Source organism: Atractosteus spatula, chromosome 6 (assembly GCF_055471065.1).
Source record: "Atractosteus spatula isolate fAtrSpa1 chromosome 6, fAtrSpa1.hap1, whole genome shotgun sequence".
Classification (NCBI taxonomy): domain Eukaryota; kingdom Metazoa; phylum Chordata; class Actinopteri; order Semionotiformes; family Lepisosteidae; genus Atractosteus; species Atractosteus spatula.
Genome location: NC_142711.1, coordinates 22,232,748 through 22,254,792, shown reverse-complemented (window position 1 = coordinate 22,254,792; position 22,045 = coordinate 22,232,748). Strand labels below are relative to the sequence as shown.

The following is a 22,045-nucleotide window of genomic DNA, read 5'->3' as shown; positions in this document are numbered from 1 at the left end:
TAACAAATGTCTAAATTCAAGTGTGTGAAGTCCCAGACTGGCGAAACAGATGTTTACACTTCACGAAACAGCTTTGCGTTATTACCATAAAATGTAATCACATTTTTTTCAGAATGTTTTGACATATTTTCTAGTTCTTTCTGGAATCTGAAATAAACACTTCTGAGCTAAACATATTACGTGAAAGTGCAGTCTCCGGGCACCCACTCATTAAGACAGATGCAATACGTTTATCAGCTAAAACTAAAATATTCTGTCTATGCCCGTTAAACAATTCAAAGAAATAAGTAATAAGTATGAATTCTTCCACATTTTCACAGTATTTTAGTGTCACCATTTACTCAATTTAGAATAGCAGAATAGCATTGCCTTACAGTTTGGTTCTTGTGAGCGAGGATATCAGGAAGCTGAGAGTTGAACGATCGTGTAATTGGCAAATTACAACAACTTTGCCAGTGGAATAAAGCTGCATGTTTTTGTTGCAGAAATTTCATTTGATGCCTTAGGCTGGCTTCCAGGTGTCTTGCATTCTGGCTTGCATTTTGCCCCTCACAGCTAGAGGAAATATACCTTGTATTTGCAAAATAGCTCATTAATGCTTATTCTGAAGCGTTAAAAAGTATTACAAGGCTGGCATTCTGATGTGTTTTCTTGTACACTGATAAACCTCAATGTGTTCTCCAACTACCACTTATAAATTGCACGTTTTACTTTAGTCTTTACTTTTTATGACTCTGTAAACTATCAGTAATTTATGAGCCTGGTGACTGCTGCTGCCTAGCAGATGAGGGTCTGTGACTACAAATGGATCACATTTCGTCACCATGGGACTAATAAAATTTTCACAGACCCTAGGATACTGATGTTGCAAAAAGGATAGGCCTGCAAAGGAAACAATCCTTTTTGATTTAATTACATAAAACAGAGGTGGATTTCCTGTGTGAAGTAACCATAAAAAGCACAAAACCTGGATGCTAAAGAGTGATGAGTTAACTTTGAAGGCAGAATTAAGTTGAATGTAATACAAAGCCATTTAGACTGAAATAAAATGCAGAATTATTATAACTAATCTGGATTAAAGCACAGTTCAGCATTTGAATTTCACAATTAGTTTTTTGGGGGGGGATTTGTATAGTGTATTATCATGTACAGCGGCAAGGAAAGGAATTGTGTTTGCTGTGATATTACCTTGCCAATGTGCACTTATTGTGGCTGAAAGCAAGTTAAAAATATTTAATGGCCATCTTTCAACCTTGGGTGGTTGACCACGGTTTTACAACATAAATCAACAAACTAACCTAAACATATATTTACCAAGTTATCAAATTCCACCGTGAGGCTTTTCTGATGTAAAACAAAATCTATATGTGGATGCAAGTCATTCTTCAATAAGTCTTGAAAAAGTTTATTATTAAGTTTAGAAAAATAAATCCTAAATAAATGTCCTGAAGGATGCAGAAGGACCTTCACAATTGTCGGGTAGTTGTCAAAAGGTTTTTTTCTCGTGTTTCTTAATGTTTTCTAGGTCAATAAAGAAAAAAACTACTGGGTCATTAAGTAAGTTGCCAAACTATAAAATAACTGTGAAAAACATAGGTTTAGCCCCCCAGTTGAGCAACTGGGACATAAAAACACAGAAAATGTGTTTTCTGTTTGGAATTTAAAATATGGTAATCAAATGCCCAGTCACAGCTGAATTTTCATTAAAGTTCCGAACATAATGGGAACCGCTGTTCAAAATTCTTTGCTTATCAGAAAAATCTGAAGAATTCATTTAGCTGCAAACAGAACACATATGCTATGCATACTGTGAAATGTATTGGTAATTACACAACCTAAACAAACATTCACTTATAAAAGGAACCAGAAGCTACTGGATCATACCTTTGTAAAATACTGTGCCCAAAGCACGTAGAATACGAAAAAATGTCAGAATGTGAAATTCCAAAACATAACCACAGAATTGTTTTTTAAACAACTCTTCAAGAACTTTGATGCCATTTTTCAGTGCCATTTGGTGTTGCTTAGAAACTAAAGTTACAAAGAAAGTAAGGTGATAAGATAAACATTTTAACAGAAAGTCTCTTGTCTCTCAGCTTGAATTAGCTGCTACCCATGCAGCTGAGAGAACAAAAATGTAAATGACATCTATAAGTCTTTTGTACAGGCACCGTCACATCAATGAGAAATAGGTAACTGAAGCAGCTTCAACAGAAAGGCTTGTGTATTTTAGAACAGACATTAAATTACATGAATTAGCCACATTCACCCTGATTAGATTAAGCAAATTGCAGTTAAACAGTTAGGAACATCTGAGTTCTTTTATTTGTATTGTTGCTTAGCTTCCAACAATCAGACAGGAAGGCCTCCTTTCGTGAAACCTGGTTATTCCCTTTCTGTTAGGGAGGTTTCTGATGGGACAGAAAGTTTTCACAACTGAAATGTAATTCTCTTTTTAAACACAAAGCCAGGCTTTGTCTTTCACAGAAACTCATGTCTGAGTACAGCTTTCTCTGGGAAAAAAAAATTGGAAGAACCTGATGAGCTGCAATGTAAACAAGGAAAAGCTACATAAACAAACAACATATCAAGGCAAGCTGGCAAGGTTTAAGTGTACAGAATAGCGTGTTCGCATTTGGACCAGCATAACAGCATTTCCTTCTTGTTATGTATGCATGGTATTGTATTTCAATTTAGTACATGGGGGGGGGGGGGGGGGATTCTGGATGTGTTTTTGTACAAAATTTAAACTCAAGACTTTTGAGATGGTGCGGATTTTTGGGCAAGCTGCCTCCATCTTTCAAAAGAAATGAAAAGACCAAGTCCAGAAAAACACACGTGTTAATAAGTAACATCTCTTGCACATTCTTTCTCTTGACTGGCTCTCACCAACCCACATAGCCCAGGCACTGCAGAACCCCAGCTAACAGACTGCTCCCACGCTGCAAGATGAACATGCGGATATACAAGGGCACCCTCTCTCTCCGAGGCCCTTCCAATCCAGAGCTTTAGAAGGGCCAATTGAACAAAGCCATAACTCTCACTGATCCATGGAAACACTATACACTTGTTACTGCTTAATGTTCTGACAGTACTTGAGCAAATACAAATCAGTGTAATCAGACATTAAGAGCTCCCATGTGTGAAAATAAATACAGTTTAAAAGTCATACTTATTTTTTTCCTATTTTTGGGCTGCATAATCATGGAATGTATTGGTTAAGAGACACAAATGATTGAGTATTATGGAAATAAACATGAATTACATGTTTTAATCAGCGATCGTATGTACTTGGCATTGCTTTATATCTCCTTGAAATAAAACATTATAACATAAAAATGCACATCTGGGATATCTTATAAAGACAAATTCAACCTCTGAGTGAAATCCAAACAGGTTATATTTCTTTGATATTAAGCACAGTCATAGAATAGCACTTATAACTTAAAGCCTGTGTATTCGTATATACCAGCTTATTCATCATCACTGCTGTCAAGTAAGATGAAACAGGAATGCAAACTATTAAAGCCTGTTAAATCTGTGCATCCACATTTGAAGCAACTGCTTGTCATGAAAATTTTCAACCTTGAAAAGAGAATCCCCCCATTTTTATCAAAAGCCCATTGTGGTTGTCTCATTTTGCAATATACAGTAACCAGGTCACACAAGAGAAACACTGTTTCATACAGTGTTTTTACCTAATAGTGTTAATGACTGCTGAAGTATGCAATAAACTGCCTCATATTCTGTTAGCATTGAAAGTGCAGGGCTTTCTTACATTTTTAAGAAATAGTCACGCAACTCAAATATCTCACTGTCTCAAAGTCACATGAAACAACTGAGGATGAGGATAGATCATAAAAGCTTTCTCATTGTGAAAGAATCTCTCCTGAAAGTCAAAAACAAAATAATATTTTATGTCTCTGTTTTATCTTTCTAGCTGGTACAGAAACCACAAAGAGTCTAATTGGCAACAATAAAAAATAATGATTTTTATACATTTAATGATTCTGTCTCTTTTTCTGAGTTCTTTTCTGTGGTTCACTTGATTACAGCTCATATCAGTATGACCAAGAACAAACTCAGTTCGAGGTCCTTTGGAAACAAAAGTGATATCTCTGGCGGAGAAAAAAAGGGATTAAAATTGTAATTACAATTAGGTAATATTTCTGGGCTGTGGAAAATGGTTGTTTGAGTATTGAGACTTGTTTCTGGGGGCAAGGGGGAAGCATGTTAAATGATGCTGATAAGAGATAATTTTGCTCTGCAGTTCTACAACAGCTGCTCGTGTTAGTACTTGCCTCTCAAGGTGAAAATTTTCAACTCGCTATAACAAAATAATTAAGGTAGTAGGTGAGTCATTTCAATTAACAGCGGTTGCTATAGGTTATTTTCAAAAGATTAGGCTGGCAAAAAATGAAATTAATGTTGTACAGTAGTTTAATTTAGTTAAGTTCAGAATCTCCCCAAACCTGGATCAGAGTGAAGGGATTTTTGCTCTGGGAAAGACCAGCAATGTGTAATTTCTGTTACAGGCAAAGCAATACAAACAGTGGCTGCGTACTTCAAGTGTTAAATCGAGGAAGCAGAATTGTTTAAATTGCTCCACGACAACTCACTCTTGCATGAGCGAAATACCAGCCATAGACTTTCATTGTTCACTACGTTTTCACAAATTAAACACAACACAATGTCAGAAAATCTGGGTACTTGCTATAAATAAAAACATGTAGTTGTGGAAAAGTGAGAGGAAAGAACCGTTTGTTTAACCGTTTGCTGCTTGTTTGAGGTTTTGCTGTGGCACTGAACTTTGAGGAATAACCTGTGCTCCTAAGGCACAAAAGAGCACTTTCTGTAGCTTTTTTGAATGATGATTTGTCCTCAGTCTCAATACGATCAGTTAAAGATTTGAATTTCATATATAAATAAATGTTTTTTTATATATACAGCTCACATCTCTTCATAGTATACAGTAACTAAAGGTTTTTTCTTACTTTCTTCTTTGGATGCCGACTGCTATAGAAACAATTGATTTCTGCAGGGAAAGTTCCAGAATGTGATTAACAGCGGCACTCCCACCGCATCTGCACTTTGCTGAGGGGGGAATTTTGTTTTAACGCTCTGTTTTGTTTAACTTGATCTTCTTCCGCATATAAACATCTCTTCATGATGCGTCCTCACAGATGATTATCTCTCAGCATTCATACTCACATGTGCAGTTAATTTGAGTGATGTGTTATCATGAATGCATCTCAAGAAAGTGGGCCTCCGTACCCTCGGTTGTTCCTGTACGGGAGACTTAACTTAGTATTACACACGAGAACTCGGGTCCGGCTGGTCTCGCTTGCTTTTAGATGAAAGAGGCCGCGTCTGCAGCCTTTCATAGTGTACCAGAGCAGCAGCTGAGAGACATTCTTCAGTTTCCCCTCCATCCCAAGTAGACACCAAAGTGTCAGATTGTAGGAATGCCGCTGCAGCTAATTATGGGATGAGAACCGTCCAACTTGGCAAAGAAGAAATCAGCTGGCGAATACAGAGGTCAGCTTGCCCTCCAGAAACTGGCAGGAGTGCCACCGTCAGTCCTTTGATTAGGAACGGCTACGCCATCCTCCTTACTTGGGTAGGCACCACTTGCTTCAGAAATACTGACCCCTTGGCAATCCGTTGTGTTTTTTGGAGGGGAAAAAACACAGAATAAGGAAAAAAAAACAGGAAAAAGAGTCTGCCTGGAACATCTATCACTGACAGAGGAAGGAACTTTCCCAGCTTGGCAATTAATTGAATAACTAGAATTAACATAATGTAGAGTTTGATTGGGTTTGCTCTCCAGATAACATGTTTTTTTTTATTGAGTAATCAAGGGTTTTTGAGAGCCTTTTCTTTTCTTCTGCCTTGATGTGACGTTCCAGCTGCCGTGCTGTGAATTTCTGCCTGGCGTTTTTGTAGCCTTGTCATCAGGCTGTGTACCTTTGCTAGTTAGAGACAGCACAGCCTAAATACCCCCTACCGTTCGCGTGATGGCTGAAGGGACTGAGTCCAGCAGGAAGATAGATGAAAGTTTAATTGAATCACATGTAGGAAAGCTGTTCTTGCCCCCGAGCACTTGAGTCTATGGAAGCCAGATAAAAGAATGAAGACTGTCTGAGTTATGTGGGAACATGACTATTGTTGGGATTACCTGACAGAGACCCTGCAAGGAAACCTCGACATTAGACGTTCATTAGCAGGTCTTCTCTGTTAGCTGCGCAAGAGTGTGAAACAACACCCAAAAACTATACCTTCTGTGAGCCCCTCAAAGAATCCTGAATGTACAGCTCCCCAGCCTAAGAATGTACGACAGAAAATACAAGTCTGTGGTTTTTGTTGGTTCAGTGTTTACTTTTTCTACACTTACGTAAACAGATATACAGCTAATGTCTGTCTCCTAGCCTATAATTTCTAATATGCAATCATCATCTTCTTTTCAGCAGCTGTGAGTACATTTCGGCTTCTCTCGCACGTTTGATGTTAGACTTTGTGGCAACCAGCCTCATAGCTCTGTGGTCCTTAGAGCATAGAATTATGGGTAGCACTGTGGTCTTGTATGGTGCTGTGCACTATTCTATGGTGCTTTGTGTTTCTCGACCTCTGTGTATACGTTTGGTGTAGGTGAATAGATGTCAGAAGACCTGATTATTTCAAATCCATGCAGAGCACTGGAATAGTAAAAGAAGGATTAAAGCAGCAGGGTGCACCAGCTTTCTTTATGTAAGTCAGTAGTTTACTTGCACATTTGCAAAAATGGGTTTAGTGCGACAATTTTGCTAAAATCAATTGCTGATAGCCCACATACTGTACTGTATGTTGTGTGAGTGGCCTGACAAAGGTAGAGAATCATACTGTACTTTATGTTTCTACGGTTGTATTGCCAGCTTTGGATTCATCTTCTGTTAAAAAAAAGCCATACCTTCTTGGTGGTTCATAAAAACGAAGTGTGATTTCTGCCTGTCCTTTCCAGCAGTCATCAGTCGGAAGAAAGAAATATTTTATGAAAGATGGTACATGTCTCTGTGCCTACAAACCATTTTTTTATTCCCCCTGGGCTCTTTTCGAGGCACTAGAGCTCAAACATCTTTGTACTCTGTAGACGTTTCTACTCCTGTAATCAAAATATTCTCAAATGCCAAGGTGAGACATGCAAGAGTTATTGCACTGAAAATGCATGGAAAGTGGGTTTTCTTGGCAGTGGGTATCTGAAGATCTTCATTTTCAGCACAACACTTCATTTCTCTGGGCAGCCTCTGTCAGTTTTTATTTAAGTGAATGGTTTAGCAACGCTTCCAGTATTATTTTTGTGTAATCGTGAACTGCCTGCTCACTTTATAAGGACCACTGAGCTTGATTTTGTTGTATTTAGGTAAAAACAGATTCATTCTGTAGTGGTTTTGCTTTGCACGACACAAAATTCAATGTATTAAAAGTATGGTTTCTTGATCTGTCACTTTGGCATACAGTAGATTGTTGCAAGCACCAGATTAAATCTATTGTCTATAAACCAAGGTACCTGTAATTCAAACAAGCTTAGGAGTTCAGTTAAGTGTAGGTGATAATGTTGTAACAGTTAAACCTCCTTCACAACAAGAAATCAAGTGGGTGGAGCCCTGTCCCTGGTGTTACAAAACCTGCTCCATTGGAGCCATTTCACATTTTAACATCAGGAAAAATAAGAGTTTAACAGTTTAAGTGCTAGGTGTCTTTTCAGCATACTCCTTACCAATCGTTTTACATATTCCATAGTTATTTGTGATACATATCCACAGTTATTTTTCCTCAAGCACACAAACTTTGTCAAATCTCCCCACAACCGCCCACCCAAGCAACAATCATTCACGCTATTATTTTTGCCTGTGGCAAATTATAAAATTACATATAACTCAATTATAAGCATAATATTTTCACTTTAAAGTATAAAATAATGTATTTTCAATCATACATACTGTAGTAATAATACTAATGTAAATCAATCTTGTTACTGATGAAACATTTGACTGGACAGGTAACCCACGTATTTTAGTAATATCTTCTTGATTTAATCATGAAAGCCTCGCTGAAATATTTTTTCACCTTCATCTAAACTCCTTCTCCAGACACAAGACAACTATTCCGAATTGCCCCTCCCTCACTTGCCTCCCATGCTTGACCTTATTTTAGTAGTTTTTTGTGATTTACCCAGCTTACTTGAACTGCACTCATTTTGATATGGATTTTTTGTTGTGTATTTACTCATTATGAGGCAAGGTCTCCCTGTAGATAAAACATTTTATCTACAGGGGGACATAACTTGTATCAACTCAATATTTTTAACTCAGGATAAAAAAAAAACTGATGTATCAGTTTAGCAAGGCAAACAGCTCTTGTATCTGAAGACCCACAGTCTATACTGTATTCAATGAGAGCTTTTGTAATTCCTTCTCTTGTTTACTAATGACGTCGAAATGGCTACACAGACCAGGCCTGGAATAAGTTTAATTGTTGGCCTCTAGGCTCTTTAGGAGCAGTGCATTTCTCATACTATCTAAACCAATACTTTAAAATAAAAAGGTTATTGTGTCCAAAAGGAGGGGAAATGCTGTAATTGGATCTAAATACTTTAATTCGTTTAATCTGATTGTTCAGATCTCTCAGCAGTGTAATTAGAAACCTAATGGACAATGCCTTGCAGATCCATCATTGCTAATGATAATTGCCCTGTACAAAAACGCATGTTCAGCTCAAATCCAATTGAATCTAAAAATAAAATCATTATTCTGGAGAATTTCTGTCACCTTAGACCACTTCAAAGTTGCACACATAAATGAGAGTAGTGTCTGGCAGGGGGATATTTTAAGGTCAGGTATTAATGTTACTCTTCATTTTGTTCTTTCTTCTTAACTGACTTCTTTAGATTGAGGAACAAGTAAAGGTTAATTCTGCGCTGAAAAGCTGAAAGAAGAAACATAACGTTTCAGCTGTTAAGCCGTTTGCAGCTGTAAACTTTTACTATTTCGTCTTTGAATTAAAGCATGATAAGTGTTCTTTACAGCAAAGGTTTCGGTTTCTCAAAATTGTAATGCTTTGGCACATTTATAGATTAATTGTCAGTAAACATGCCATGCACTCAGGTTGTGTGGTGAAAAGCTGTAACTGGGGGAGACCTCCATAATATTCAGTCCAAGCCTGGTTTTCAACCAGGCTCAGCCTGGAGTATTTAGAGCAGCAGACTTGCATCAGAATTGTTTTCATTTCAAGCCACTTAATGCAGTAACAGTTACAGCCTCTTCCTTCCTTTTCTGTCAGAAAGTTGACAAGAGGTCATTACCAACCTTAACGGTTTCTGGGCTGAAAGTTATTATTTTATGTCGGGTTAATTAACATCAGATGTCTACTGAAACCCTGCATGTTATCATGCAATTTTACCCCTTAAGGTTTACCACAAGGTAAAAAAACAATGAATGGACACAAGCATGCTTCAGACATTTGTAAATGTTAACAGTGTTGTTGTTCGTGTGTAACAAGTGACAGCTTGTTAATGGCCTCAATGATAATATGTTGAAGTTTGGAGCTCATGACAGCTGCAAGGACATTTTTTTCCCCAGAGTTATCGGGTTATAACTTCTTGTGCAGAAGAACAGGTGTGTTTTCCACTTTGATATCTCTTTGCCTCAGAAGGTCTGAAATACGGGGGGTGACACTTCTACGAAGAAAGTTTTTAGGAATAATGTCCCTAATCTGGATAAAAGTACCTCACATTAAACTTATTTATATAGAATGTGGTCAAATATACACACCCTTTGGAAACATAATAACTATCCATGTCATTTCAAGGCATAATTGACGACCGTATGTCTTGGTGTGATTTTCAGAAGGATGTACTGTAGCAGCTGGTACAGTATTTGCGTTCTAAATTAATTTTCAAAGCAGCTTTTTTTTTGGGAGGAGCAATGGAGGGGTTTAAAAAGATTATTTTAGGATTGACTTTGTTCTTGCTAGTCCCATTGTTGTACCAGTGTTTTCCTTACGAAAGGTAGGTAGCCAACCATGAAAATGAAAGGAAAAAGTAATAGGTTTATTCCATGCTGAAAAGAGAAGAGAGAAACACAACGTTACTGTTCCAACGTTACAAACAACGTTGTGTTTTCTCTCTTCTCTTTTCAGCATGGAATAAACCTATTACTTGTTCCTTTGCAGACTACGCATGCTGACGCAGCTGCCCACCTGAACCACATGAAAATGAAAGCAAAGTCATCCTTAATATACAAAAAAAATATTTTGGAAAACAACAAGACATAGGTACTTTGAAATAAATGTTTTAGGAAAACAGGAAATACATTTTAAAATGTTTTTTTGTTGCTATTTTGTTTAATTACAAGTAACGGTGTCCAGAATGGTTCTGACTATGAGCTGGCCTGAAATTCAGATTCGGCAGGACTAGATTTCATGTATCTTATGCCCCTATTTTCTTACAAAAATAATTTATAGCCACTAAAAGAGTAAAGCCAAGGTCAGAAAGAAGACCTTTTTAACTTCCCTTATGGATAGTCTGGGCATTTTCCAATTTCCATTTCACTTATGGAAGTGGTTTCTGTCTCAGCTGTTAGACACAGTGGTCTGTTCAAATTGAAAAGCTTGAGAGATTAACGTTTGTGCTAGCTAGGGCATGGTGTGTATTGTTTAAAAAGTTGCGCTATCTGTTGTATAATCTAAATTTAACCCAGAAGGTCAGGTAAAAAGAAATGAGATCAGGCGAAAGCACATAAAGCCTTGTTCTGCCTGCAAAACATTACAACGGTGATAAATAGGGCTTTGCTAGAAAGAACGTGGTTCTGCAGGAATCCCCAGGGTTTCCTGAAACGCTGGAAGAGAATCAAAACTTGCAGTGAATTTGTTAACGGTTTGGACTTTATTAAATACTCTGGGTAGGATTAACCCGCAGGTGGTTACTGAGATGGATTAGTAATGAATTTATTCAGTGAGTAGGACCAGAGCGGTTGGCAACCTCAGTGATTTCAAGGCAGAATAAGGAGGTGAACAAGCTGTAAATGATCACATAATACTTTCCAGATGACTAGCGCATATGTGTCTCCCTGTAGAGAGCCCGTGAATCTCTTTTAACAACCCGTACCAGAGCAGGTACAAACGAGGTGATGTTTTAGGTGGTGCAAATGTGCCCAGGAGTTATCAAAGAAAATTCTGAAAAGGCATCAGGCTTTCCTGCACTTGCTTCCCACACTGCACTTTCCTCTTGGCACTTTTCCGAGTCCATATCAGCTAAGGCCCACAAAAAAAAAAAACTGTTCGAAAAACAAAGGTTTGATGTTTAGGAACGTATGCGTATTTACTGTATATGTTTGGAAAAAAGATCTCTGGTGTTATCCAGCATAGTCCAATGCAAAAAAGGAAAGGGATTTAAAATAATCTCCTTTGTTGTTATAACGGTCATGTCTACTCGCTCCCGTTATAGTGTACAGACACCCCTGGGATGGTGCTGACAAAAATAACAAGATCCGCCGTAGCTAAGCACCAAAACCTGAAGATTTAAAGTTTGATTCTTTTACTAATTCTACCTGATTACAGAAAAACTCCAGCAAGCGTCTCGAGAGCTGTAAGCTATATTTTAAATGGTGTCTCGTATTCCAGTTTTCTACGTCCAATTTGTATTATTTGTTTTACTGCAAGCACTGGTAGAGATACAGCAGCCTAAGGCCCCCCAGAAAGAGAGCCAAAAACTCCAAAAATCCATCCAGAAGGCACAGACAGGTTTGTTAAGGCAAAATAATCTTTTAAAACGGTAATGGAAAATGAAACATTGTGAACTGCAAACTCTCTTGTGTGGATTGACCGTGTCTCACCTGTGTAGGAACCGACTGGTTCCCTTGCTAAAGTGCTGACAGAGCAGCTCTTGTAGAAACAGCTCTTGTTTGTAGGCAGTGGAGGGACTGTTGCCACAGCTGCTTCTGTAAGGAAAAGGGCTGGACCCATAACAAACCCAACATTTAAAACAAATATGATGAGCTCATTATCAGCGTGCTTGGGCAAGAGTGAGCGAGCCACTGCACCGTGGTTATGGGGCGCCACGCAAAACAATTTCCTAATTGAAACGGCTACAAGACAACAAGGGGCCGGTGCAAGCTCCGCTGCCTTTGAATCGAAGATGAGATGTACAGCATAAAATATAGCAAGTGAAAGGTCCATACGTTTCCCGGGCCACACAAGTCCATCAATGTCAGCTAAATGATCCTGTGGAAACATAAAGTGACACAAGGCCTTAAGTGATGAGGTGATATCACTTCCAATAAAAGTAGCCTCATAGCTGGGTGAAGTCATCCTTGCATTATGGATTCTCAGGGGAGATGCTTCACCAAGTAAGAAACAAGAGCTCTGCCCTCCCCTGAAGCTCCTTGATTTTGTATATGTATTCCCTAGCGTTGTTTTCTGCGGCTTCATTAACATTTTCGGTTATTTGCCTTGAGTAGTTTGGAGACAGGGAGGATGGTGAGTCAGATTTGAACTGGCTTAGTCGGGCGGCACTGCTGGTCTCCTGTGAGACTGTCTTTTTTCCTCTTGTTGTGTGAATTGATTTTATTTAAACGCGAAGGCATTTTTGAATGGATTTCAAAATGTAATTTCACTCAAGGCAGATGGGAACTCTTTTCTCAGTAATTTAGGCAATATGAGCCTGATTCCTCACATCCAGAAAGTCATGCATTTTAAAATTTCTGTATACCTCTGGATGCACTCTCCTTTTTCTGTTTTCAACAATAATGTAATTCCAGAAATTCGAGACACACAGGTTCGTAAACTATGCAGAAATGCAATACATTAATGTCTCATTGTGTCTTTTTTAATTTTCCTTCTTTAAATGGGTGACACCCTAAAACTGAAACAGATGAATGTAAAAATGCCAGTGTACAAATGTAAAATTATTTCCAGAAAATTGTATGGAAACAATAGGTAAAAAAAATTTAGATGTTAATCTGATAGGGTATGTTTCCTGTTACCTTATGAGGGGTGCAACTATATTTAACGCAGTCTTCAAATATTTGATTATACAATTGTGATTTGCATTGAATATACAGTCTTGATGAAGACTGTAGACTCAAAAGCTAAAGCAAATGACATTTCCGAGCCTCTTTCCCCACACTCTCCTCGAAATGCCTCTCTGTCTGTTCTGGTCTTTGCGCTGAGGCCACCTGTCTTTGTGCTCTCAGGTATGACTATGTGGAGGTGCGGGATGGAGGCGATGAGAACGCCCAGCTGGTGGGGAAGCATTGTGGGAAGATCGCTCCCTCTCCAGTGGTGTCCACGGGGAACCAGCTCTACATCAAGTTTGTCTCCGATTACGAAACACACGGAGCTGGATTCTCCATCCGCTATGAAGTCTTCAAGACAGGTCAGCATTTAAACCTCTTGGAAGGCCATTTTCCCCTGTGTAGAAAGCTTGCTGAGGGAACACTAAAATTGACATTTATGAGCAAAGTACAGTACAATGACGCAGACAGGCTGTAGACATCACAGGAAAACACATACAGGTACTGTGTGTGTCCCAATGCCCTTGGTAACCATGTAATCTTGTGTATCTCAAGACATTTATGTCTGCAGCTGCTGAAATTCCACTGAAATTGAGTTTGCTAAATTAAATTACATTTCTACTGAAATTCTGCTGAAATCGTTTACATCTGTTTCTGCTGACGTCATGATATGGGAGTTCAAACGGAAGGCGTCACCCCAGGGCTCTTGTAGAAATCTTCACTTCCGAATGTCCAATCTCCTGTGTCTTTAAAAAAAACAGGAGGGAAGGCCTTCAACGAGAATATCGTCTTGCCCCAAAAGCTGAACGTTTTCGTCACGTCTAGACTTGTGGTGCTTTAAGAGGGATTGTGTACTCATGTGATTTTTACGATCACATGCTATAGTTTTATGAATGCAGCCTCATTCATGATCAAAATTTCTTAAGCAGACAGCAGAAAGGAAGACCCGCTAAGAAAGAGAGGCCACAAACTTACATTCTTTTAACCTTTTTGGTGAGGAACAAGAGTTAAGATCTTATCTTACTGGCCTTTTCCTTTTTAGGTGCATCTGACACTGACGCAACAATAAAAAAGGCTTCCTGTTGTTTTGAGAGTTTTCCCTTCCTGTCCTTATTTTAGTTGAACCACACCAGTAGCAGCCTAACAAGAAAGGTGGAAATTTCCATAAAGTGGTGACCTAGGCAGGTGCTTTGTAATCCAGCTAATTTATAAATTCTTCTCAAGGTGACCCAGTACCAGACTGAATGAGATGCCAGAGTTCATCTAATCTGGAGTGGTGTGCTGATGTTGGGGGTGGGGAACAGGCAGAGGGAGTCACTCCCATGATCCATAGCTGTCTGGAAGAAAGCATTTATTGTGAACGTCTTTATACTGCATATTCAACTCTGTATAAAATAGAGCAATAGAGCACGGTAGGTGTCCATACCCTTAAAGCCATTTAGGACATGAGTGAGCACAAAAGAGATAGAGAATTTAAGGAGTGGACCAGAGAAAAGTTGAATGTATACAAGAAATGCAGGAAAACTAATGTGGTAATATTACACAGTAATGTAACAATTTTCCCGGGACCCAGTACTGGATAAAGTAGGTCAATGGCTGAAAAATATTTTTTAGAAATCACAAAACATGCATCATTTTTCAAACCAGTGTTAAAAATTTTTGCTGATCAGTCCTTTGATAATTATGTCTTGATTAGGCAAATCTGTGGTAATTATCACAATTCTGAGGTGCACAATGCACTTTTATATTTTGACTCTGTACATCTCATCGACTCTGTAGACGTTTTTCAGACTAATGCTAAATGTCTGGAGCTGCAGAAAGTTTGATCTTTCGTATTACCAACAGAGTCATAGAAATGAGCCTTCCGGCTCACGTTCTTGTGTTCCTGGAGGCACTGGTGCAGATGTGGATTTTTGGATTAGGGCTGGTTAAGGTCCGGGATCCCGAGATGTGATGCAGTACTTCTATTAGGTAGGAAATACTGATAAAAAGTCAGAAAAGGCCGCGGAAGGGGGAGGCATGTAAAAAAAGAGAGAGAAGCTGTGCAATTTCGCAGTGGGACAGAGCACCAGACTGAGAGCGAAGTTTAAAGGTTTTGCCTTCCTAGATTCCTTTTCAAAGGAGGTTGCTGTTTTTCATTTCAGGCATCTTAATTACCTTGGTAAATTATTTTATGGGTGGCAAATTGCTAACCTTGCTTCAGTGACCCAAGAGTTGCTGAGAGCATGAATCGAATATATGAGCTTCAAGATTAGGGGTTAATTGTATGCTCAGCTCCTGTATATATGTGTCAGAGAACAGACACCTTGTGTTGTGCCCTCCTACAATGCTGTAGTCCGACTGTAAAATCTTTTTGAAGTACTAAATATGCAAGTAGCCGTTTTAGCTTGTGTATGAAAGCCTGATTTGTTTTTTGTTTGCTTAGCGACACCCTCATCTAGGTTAGCAACACCCTTATCTAGGTTTATGTGTAACTTTGCATGTTTCTTCAGTGAAAGTGGAACTTTTCAATTTCATGTAATACACGTTTATTTGTGGCATACTCAATGGCAAAACAGGACATCCCCTCTTCTAGAAAGTCTATATTTATCCCGTCTTTATGTCACACTTTATTTTATGTGCTCCTCCAAACTGAGGACACATGCTTTCCATTAAGGCCCTGACATTTTCAGAACCACATCAAACTTAGGAGGGGTCCATTGAAGTGGGTCTAATTTTAGTCACAAGAAATGACGGCGCTGACTTTGTTAACCGAGTTGATTTTGAGGGGTGTACGCGAAGAGACAGGATGCTTGCATCACCTGAGTCTGTCATTTCTCCTTCCATTAATGTCATTTATCATGTCACTGCCATCTGAGCTCTTTACGACAGCACCTGTGTCAACAGCAGGGAGGGGAATGATCACTAATCTTGGGCTTGTGTTCAAATTCACTTTCATATGCCGTGTGCTTCAGTGACACAGGTCACATCTGGCAGAGTAACCCCATCACTCCCTAAGGAAACTCAAGACGCAAACTCTCTCTTTAGGGGCAGTGCCCTCGATCATTCTTTACATTGTCTTTCTTGGAAAAGAAAAAAAGATAGGACCAATTGAGGGGGTTAAAATGTTTAAAGTAATGGCAGAATCTACATGTGGGAATCAAGGGGCCTACAACTGCTCCATCAAGCTAATCTCTGCGGGTTTTCCCTGCAGTGTAACACACACCACGCTTCAATTTAACCAACTCCTCTCTCTCTGGAGGAGTATTCATCCTTTACACAGGACTTACTCGATTATTTGTACAAATCCAAATGATTAACTCTTCAGTTTATGTGAACAGTTTTTTTTCTTAGCTTCACCACAAGGCCTTGTCTAATTATCAACCTACAAGCCCTTGAAAAATAAACATCTTTAGCTGACATGCTAAACTAGAAATAACACTTAAGGCAGTTTGAGCTCTTGTGCCATCATGTCATCTGAGAAATCCAGAAAACAGTAATCCAGTCTTTTCATTTTCAAGTTTCATTTTTAAGACTTCTTTTTTTCTCTAACATACAAAATTCAAAACAATATACAATATCTAAACCATCACTGCTAACTTCACCATCTTTTTAGAATTCCAATTCCACTGCATATTTTACTGAGTACTTTTGACACTTCAAAGCACAACATGTCTTGTCTTGATTGGAAAGAGAAAACAAACTTTTCAATTCAAAAAATAATTTTTCAAATAAAGAATTTTCAAATAAAAAAATGATTTACGGCTTTTATTTCAGGGGCGACTCAAGGCTTCCAAAAAATTGTGGTTTGTAAGATGTATGAAAATAAGTTGTCACTTTTTAAAAACCTGTACCGTTTTTAAATAACTTAGACTGTAATACAAAACTGTTTAGGTGAATTATGACAATGTTCAGTACATTGTTTCTTAATCAAGCACATTTACAGCCGTACATAACTTGCTTGCATACATTTGTAAAGCAGGCAAAGAGACAACTGGCTCTTACAACTTCCTTTTAGTACCACATTAAACCCATAGCAGCACTGAAACTGCACTTTCTTATCTCTTTTTACAACACCCACTCAGCTGTCTGAACCCTGTACTGTAGCTGCTGCGCTCAATTTTCAAGATATCAAAGCAAACCAACATGAGGAGGCATTTTAAAGCTGAAACCACAAGAGCGTTAGGAGAGTGTAAGGAAACTGGGACTTGCTTGATTGAACAGCAAAGAACAGAATTTATTGTCTCGCAACTAATTGCACAGCTTTATTTACAGACTCTGACTTCTTGTTGCCTGGACTTTTTTTTTCCCCTTGAAAAACTATCACTGTTTGCTTTATTTTCTAGTCATTTTCAGTTTTTGGTTTTTGGGAAGAATCAGAGTAAAGGAAAGACAAGAGTGGTGCTCTTTTTTTCTCCACGCCAGTAATATGTGGCAAGAAAAATAAAACAAAGAGGCCATAATACCTATGGAAGGATGTAATGTGATGAATGATGTTGGTTAACGTATTGTTTTGGTGTAACTGTTGTGTTTTAATGTCTTAACTGGTAATCTCAGTACATGCATTAAACACTGAGGACTTAACTTTTCATCAGAAGCATTTTTTAACCATAATAGATGTTTATAATACATGGGTATGATGTGGGGTATAATGACCTTACCCAGCATGATAAATAATAATTATAGTAGATTTGCTGTCTGTAATCATTTTGTTTGGCCAATAGAAATTTACAGACCTCAAAAAAGTGTGAAAGCTCCCTAAATAAAATGCCTCAAGGACATTGAGATTGACAAAACAAGAAAATCTAGATTGTAAGAAGGTGCTGTAGGTTTATGCATTAGGCTAATGCTACTAGGCATTACTTTGTCATCAGTCAGTCGTTCTCTGCTTCTGTTTTGACTTGATAGTTACAGTATAAACATGTGTCACATTTCTATCCCTCCTCAGAACTGAAGCTGCAATTAGCTCAAAGCCGTTTTAATTTGTTAGGCAGAGGCATAATGAAAGGGAGAGCATGTGGAAATCAAAAGGAGTGGAAGGTAACGCTCATTTTTACCGTGGCACGCTCTGTGCGGTTGCCGACAACCATTGAGAGCTGTTTACATTCAGACTCCCTCAATGTGCTGTAGCTGGCGGATGCAGCACAGCTCTTCCACAGACATGAGGATCAATAAGAAGGAAAAGGAGCCGAGGAGGAGGGAGTAGGGGGAAGCTTGAGAGCGATCGGTCAGGGTGTCACACAAAGTACACTGCAGCCTCCTTGGGTGAGGTTTTGAGATACCAATGCTTTGCCACTATAGAACAAGGGAAAGTAAAAAAAAACAAAAACAATGTGGATAAGCACAATTAAGGAACTGGCCAACTGCTCAGCCACTGATTTCCCATACAGGACTGTATACAACAAGCTTCTGTGTAAAATACTGGCTACAGAGACGAACGGCAGTCTGCGTAATGATCGCTGAGCAGCCAGCGCCATCAACAGTGATATGAGGAAGGAAATAAACAAGCCCCATGTGTTTTGTTTTCCAGGGCCAGAGTGCTCCAGAAACTTCACAACAACAAGCGGGGTTATCAGATCCCCAGGGTTCCCGGAGAAGTACCCCAACAACCTGGAATGTACTTACATGATCTTTGCCCCCAAGATGGCAGAGATTGTACTCGAGTTTGAAAGCTTCGAGTTGGAACCTGACACCACCCCTCCTATCGGGGTGTTCTGTCGCTACGATCGGCTTGAAATCTGGGACGGATTTCCTGGAGGTACGTAACTCAAGTCAGAGAGAGTGTGGGTTCAGTGTCCTTACTATTATTGCTGGTTACAGTAGTATTAAGAAGAGTAGTATTTGTGATATTATTACTATTTGCTATACTGTAGCAGTAGAGACAGTAGAATTAGGATTAGGAATCATAGTATCATCAGGAATAGTATTTCAGTGTTTAATAAGTAACTGACACATAACCTCCTTAACCAGAAGCAGGTGAGTTTGTGAGCAAAAGAGGTGTACCTCTGTCAAAAGCCCAATTTATCCCCCATTCAGGAACAGCACACGTTGTGAAGTCCCAGAACACGACTTCCTTTCCACAACTGTTAGTTTTATTGTTGGCTTTTTAAAACAGGACCGATCAAAATATAAACGAGAGCTTCGTATTTGCCTTTAAGGGATGATTACCTAACCCTGTGAGTAGCCCATCTTAAAAAAAAAGAGTTGAGCATAAATACTCACACATGATGAATCCTGCATTTAAAAAGAGTGTATCCAGACACTCAAAATGGGTCAATTATCACGGTTGGTTGCCAAGCCATTGTTAACACACATTCCAGACACAAGGCTTCACTCAGGGCACAGCCCTTAATGTGACATAAAACTGCACAGCGAAAATGCTCTCATCATTAACCAGGCCAGAGTCTCACATGTGGAAAAGCTGTTCACTACAGAATGTTGTCTATTTGAAGCCATTGGAAATGTAATCATTGCTTTACTTCAAATGTGTTTTTCCATCATATAAGGAAATGCAACTTTAATACTTCTAAAGAAATCTGCAACGAGAAGCTAAGAGTTTTTAAGCCACTGACATTTCCTCCTGGTCCTAGAGCCATGTGTTTGTGCTTTTCTGTCATCCTGGACTTCACAACTTAATTTGAATCAACTGTTCACTTAATTTGTCTGTATTACTACTGTTTCCAGGTCTTAACTTATTAATTACCTTTAACACCTGTGGCCCTCAAGGATCAGGAGTGAATATCACTGACTTTAGCGAACAGTACCTGAGGGTAAATTTGCTCAACTTGATTCTTCAGCAAATGTTTTAAGTCTTCTGTTCTAGAATGCATTTCATGGAAATCTAAACAGAAGCTCGGGGGAGGCCAAACCCTAATCTCACCCAGTTCAGCCAGTTTACATAGAAATATCATGCTTCTTGCTGACTTGCTTGTGTGCCTTTTGTCCCCCCTGTTGGTTTGGCTGGACTACTGAAATGTTTTATTAATAGCACACTAAAAAAACAAACATAGGAGTTCAGATCCTAACAGGTGAAAAGGTGAGAAAGAAGTGAGCTCATTAGAATGACTGGGGGAGCCTTGAATATTAAGGAGGAGGTCAGTGTCACTGCAGTGTTGCAATAAACAATTGACATGGGCCTCTTCTCTTTGGTAACCTTTCTTATGTTCTAATAAGCAGTTGGCTCCAGATGAAAAGGTCTGTGATGTGTTTCCCATTTTTCCATTCATAAAAAACAATGACTGTGGGTATGAACATTTACATTCATTATTAGCATAAAGCCATACACTGGACTGTAAATCATTTTGTGTGGTTCAAAGCCCTTCCTCGTTAATATGATTTTATCACTTTTAGAAACACGCAGTGATTTAGTTCCCAGGAGAATTAAAGGAAATTAATATTGGCAGGCACCTAATTAAATCTCAGAATGGCTGCCTTATCTGGAATCGATGAAGTTTCCTTCTCTGACTTTCTTGGCTTTCGATGTGAAGTCGTCAAACAACAACGTCCCAGCCACAGCAGCGAATGGCCGGCCACACCAGTCGCAGTCTCAGTCTGAGGCCCAAGTGTTTTCTTTAAGGAGATGGCCGGTGGTGACTGGAAAAGTTGTTTGTCTTTGCAGATGTTCAGCTGACCTCAGCACGCAGACAATAATGGAATATTTTCTCCCGGTTTTTCTCCCTGCCAAAATAGCAGATCCTGTTTCCCGTTGCCAAGTGCGTGTTTGACATTCCTTCCCAACAGAAGCTACTAATGTGGCACAACGGTTTTGAAGTGGTTGGGTTTTATTTTTTGTTTTGTTTTCTACTCCTCCCACACCTATGTGAAGAGATCAATGTCAATGGACTCCCAAAATATTTAATTGTAATTCTTGTAAAAGTCTGCTGTGTCTCACTTAAAAAGAGTGATGCTGACTGTGAAGCTCTGTTGCCTCATGTCTGCCTGCGTGACGGACTGTGACTCAGTGGTAATGATTGTAAAGACCCAGCAAGTTTCTCAGTGACTCACGTGTTTGTTAAACACCGTAAATAATCTTTTCTTTGCACAGGTGCTAAATCCAGTCCACAAAGACTGGATGAAAGACTGATATCCACCCTAAGATCACTACACTAAAATATAATATTATCAGATGGAATTAAATCGCAGGCCTAAATATCCACTTTCTTTAAGTTGTACATTGAGATTCGTATTTATCTTTATAGCATCAGAATATAGCAGAGGAATTATTTCAATAATAAATACTGACTTAACTCCAAGCAAAAAAGCAAAAAAAAATACACCTTCATAGCAAGCAGTAATAAGGATGTTAACTGCATTTTTAAACATAGAATTTGTGAATTTCATTTCAGCTTTGCATTATCCTAGTCTTTATTACTGCTCCTTTGTATTGTAAAGAAACACAGGGATTGAATATCTAAATGAATGAAGGGAGGTTATTTTCATTAAAATATTCCTAGACAGTTATGTTTAATTTATAAATTAGTTTGAGAAAACTGAGAAAAAAATCAGATACATTCCTCAGGGTTATCAAATTTTCTTACCTGATTTTTTGCAAAGCTTTCAACCAGTTTGCAACTTTTATTTGTGAACTGGGACACAAGAACTTTTGCTGAAACAGACTTCTGAGGAACTCCAGCCCCCTTTGCAATGGTTTTATTGTCTACTAAAAATATATATATTTGTTTTAATTTTAATATAATAAGTGGCCTAAAAGAGGGAGCAACACAAAAGAACAATACAAGTTGTGTCTTACATGCTTCCATCACACAAATATATAGTAACAGTGAAGGGAATGGGGAGAAACGTACTAGGACATTGATGTGTAAAGAAATTGTTAAAGCTGCATATTACCACTGGTGCCACTCAGATCAATATTGCATTAGCACAGAAGGCTGAAGCTTACATGTGACTTGAGAAATTCAATTCCCTTTGTAGCCGATTGTACAGAGCTCCTTTCTACTGAACAGACATTGCTGGTAGAGAGAGGGGCTCTTTACAGTTAAAAGAGAAACAGAATGCAAAGT

The 22,045-nt window shown here is 38.7% G+C and overlaps 1 protein-coding gene across 8 annotated transcripts in view; it reads left to right on the top strand.

The window, feature by feature from the left end:
• The window catches only part of nrp1a (neuropilin 1a), a 66,502-nt gene that overhangs the window by 5,190 nt on the left and 39,267 nt on the right, over positions 1-22,045 (top strand). For all 8 annotated transcript variants that reach the window (XM_088919459.1, XM_088919458.1, XM_088919465.1 and 5 more), the window contains 2 exons: positions 13,227-13,408; positions 18,556-18,783. In XM_088919459.1, the coding sequence (XP_088775585.1) occupies positions 13,227-13,408; positions 18,556-18,783 (410 nt within the window). The remainder of the gene's footprint in view (positions 1-13,226; positions 13,409-18,555; positions 18,784-22,045) is intronic.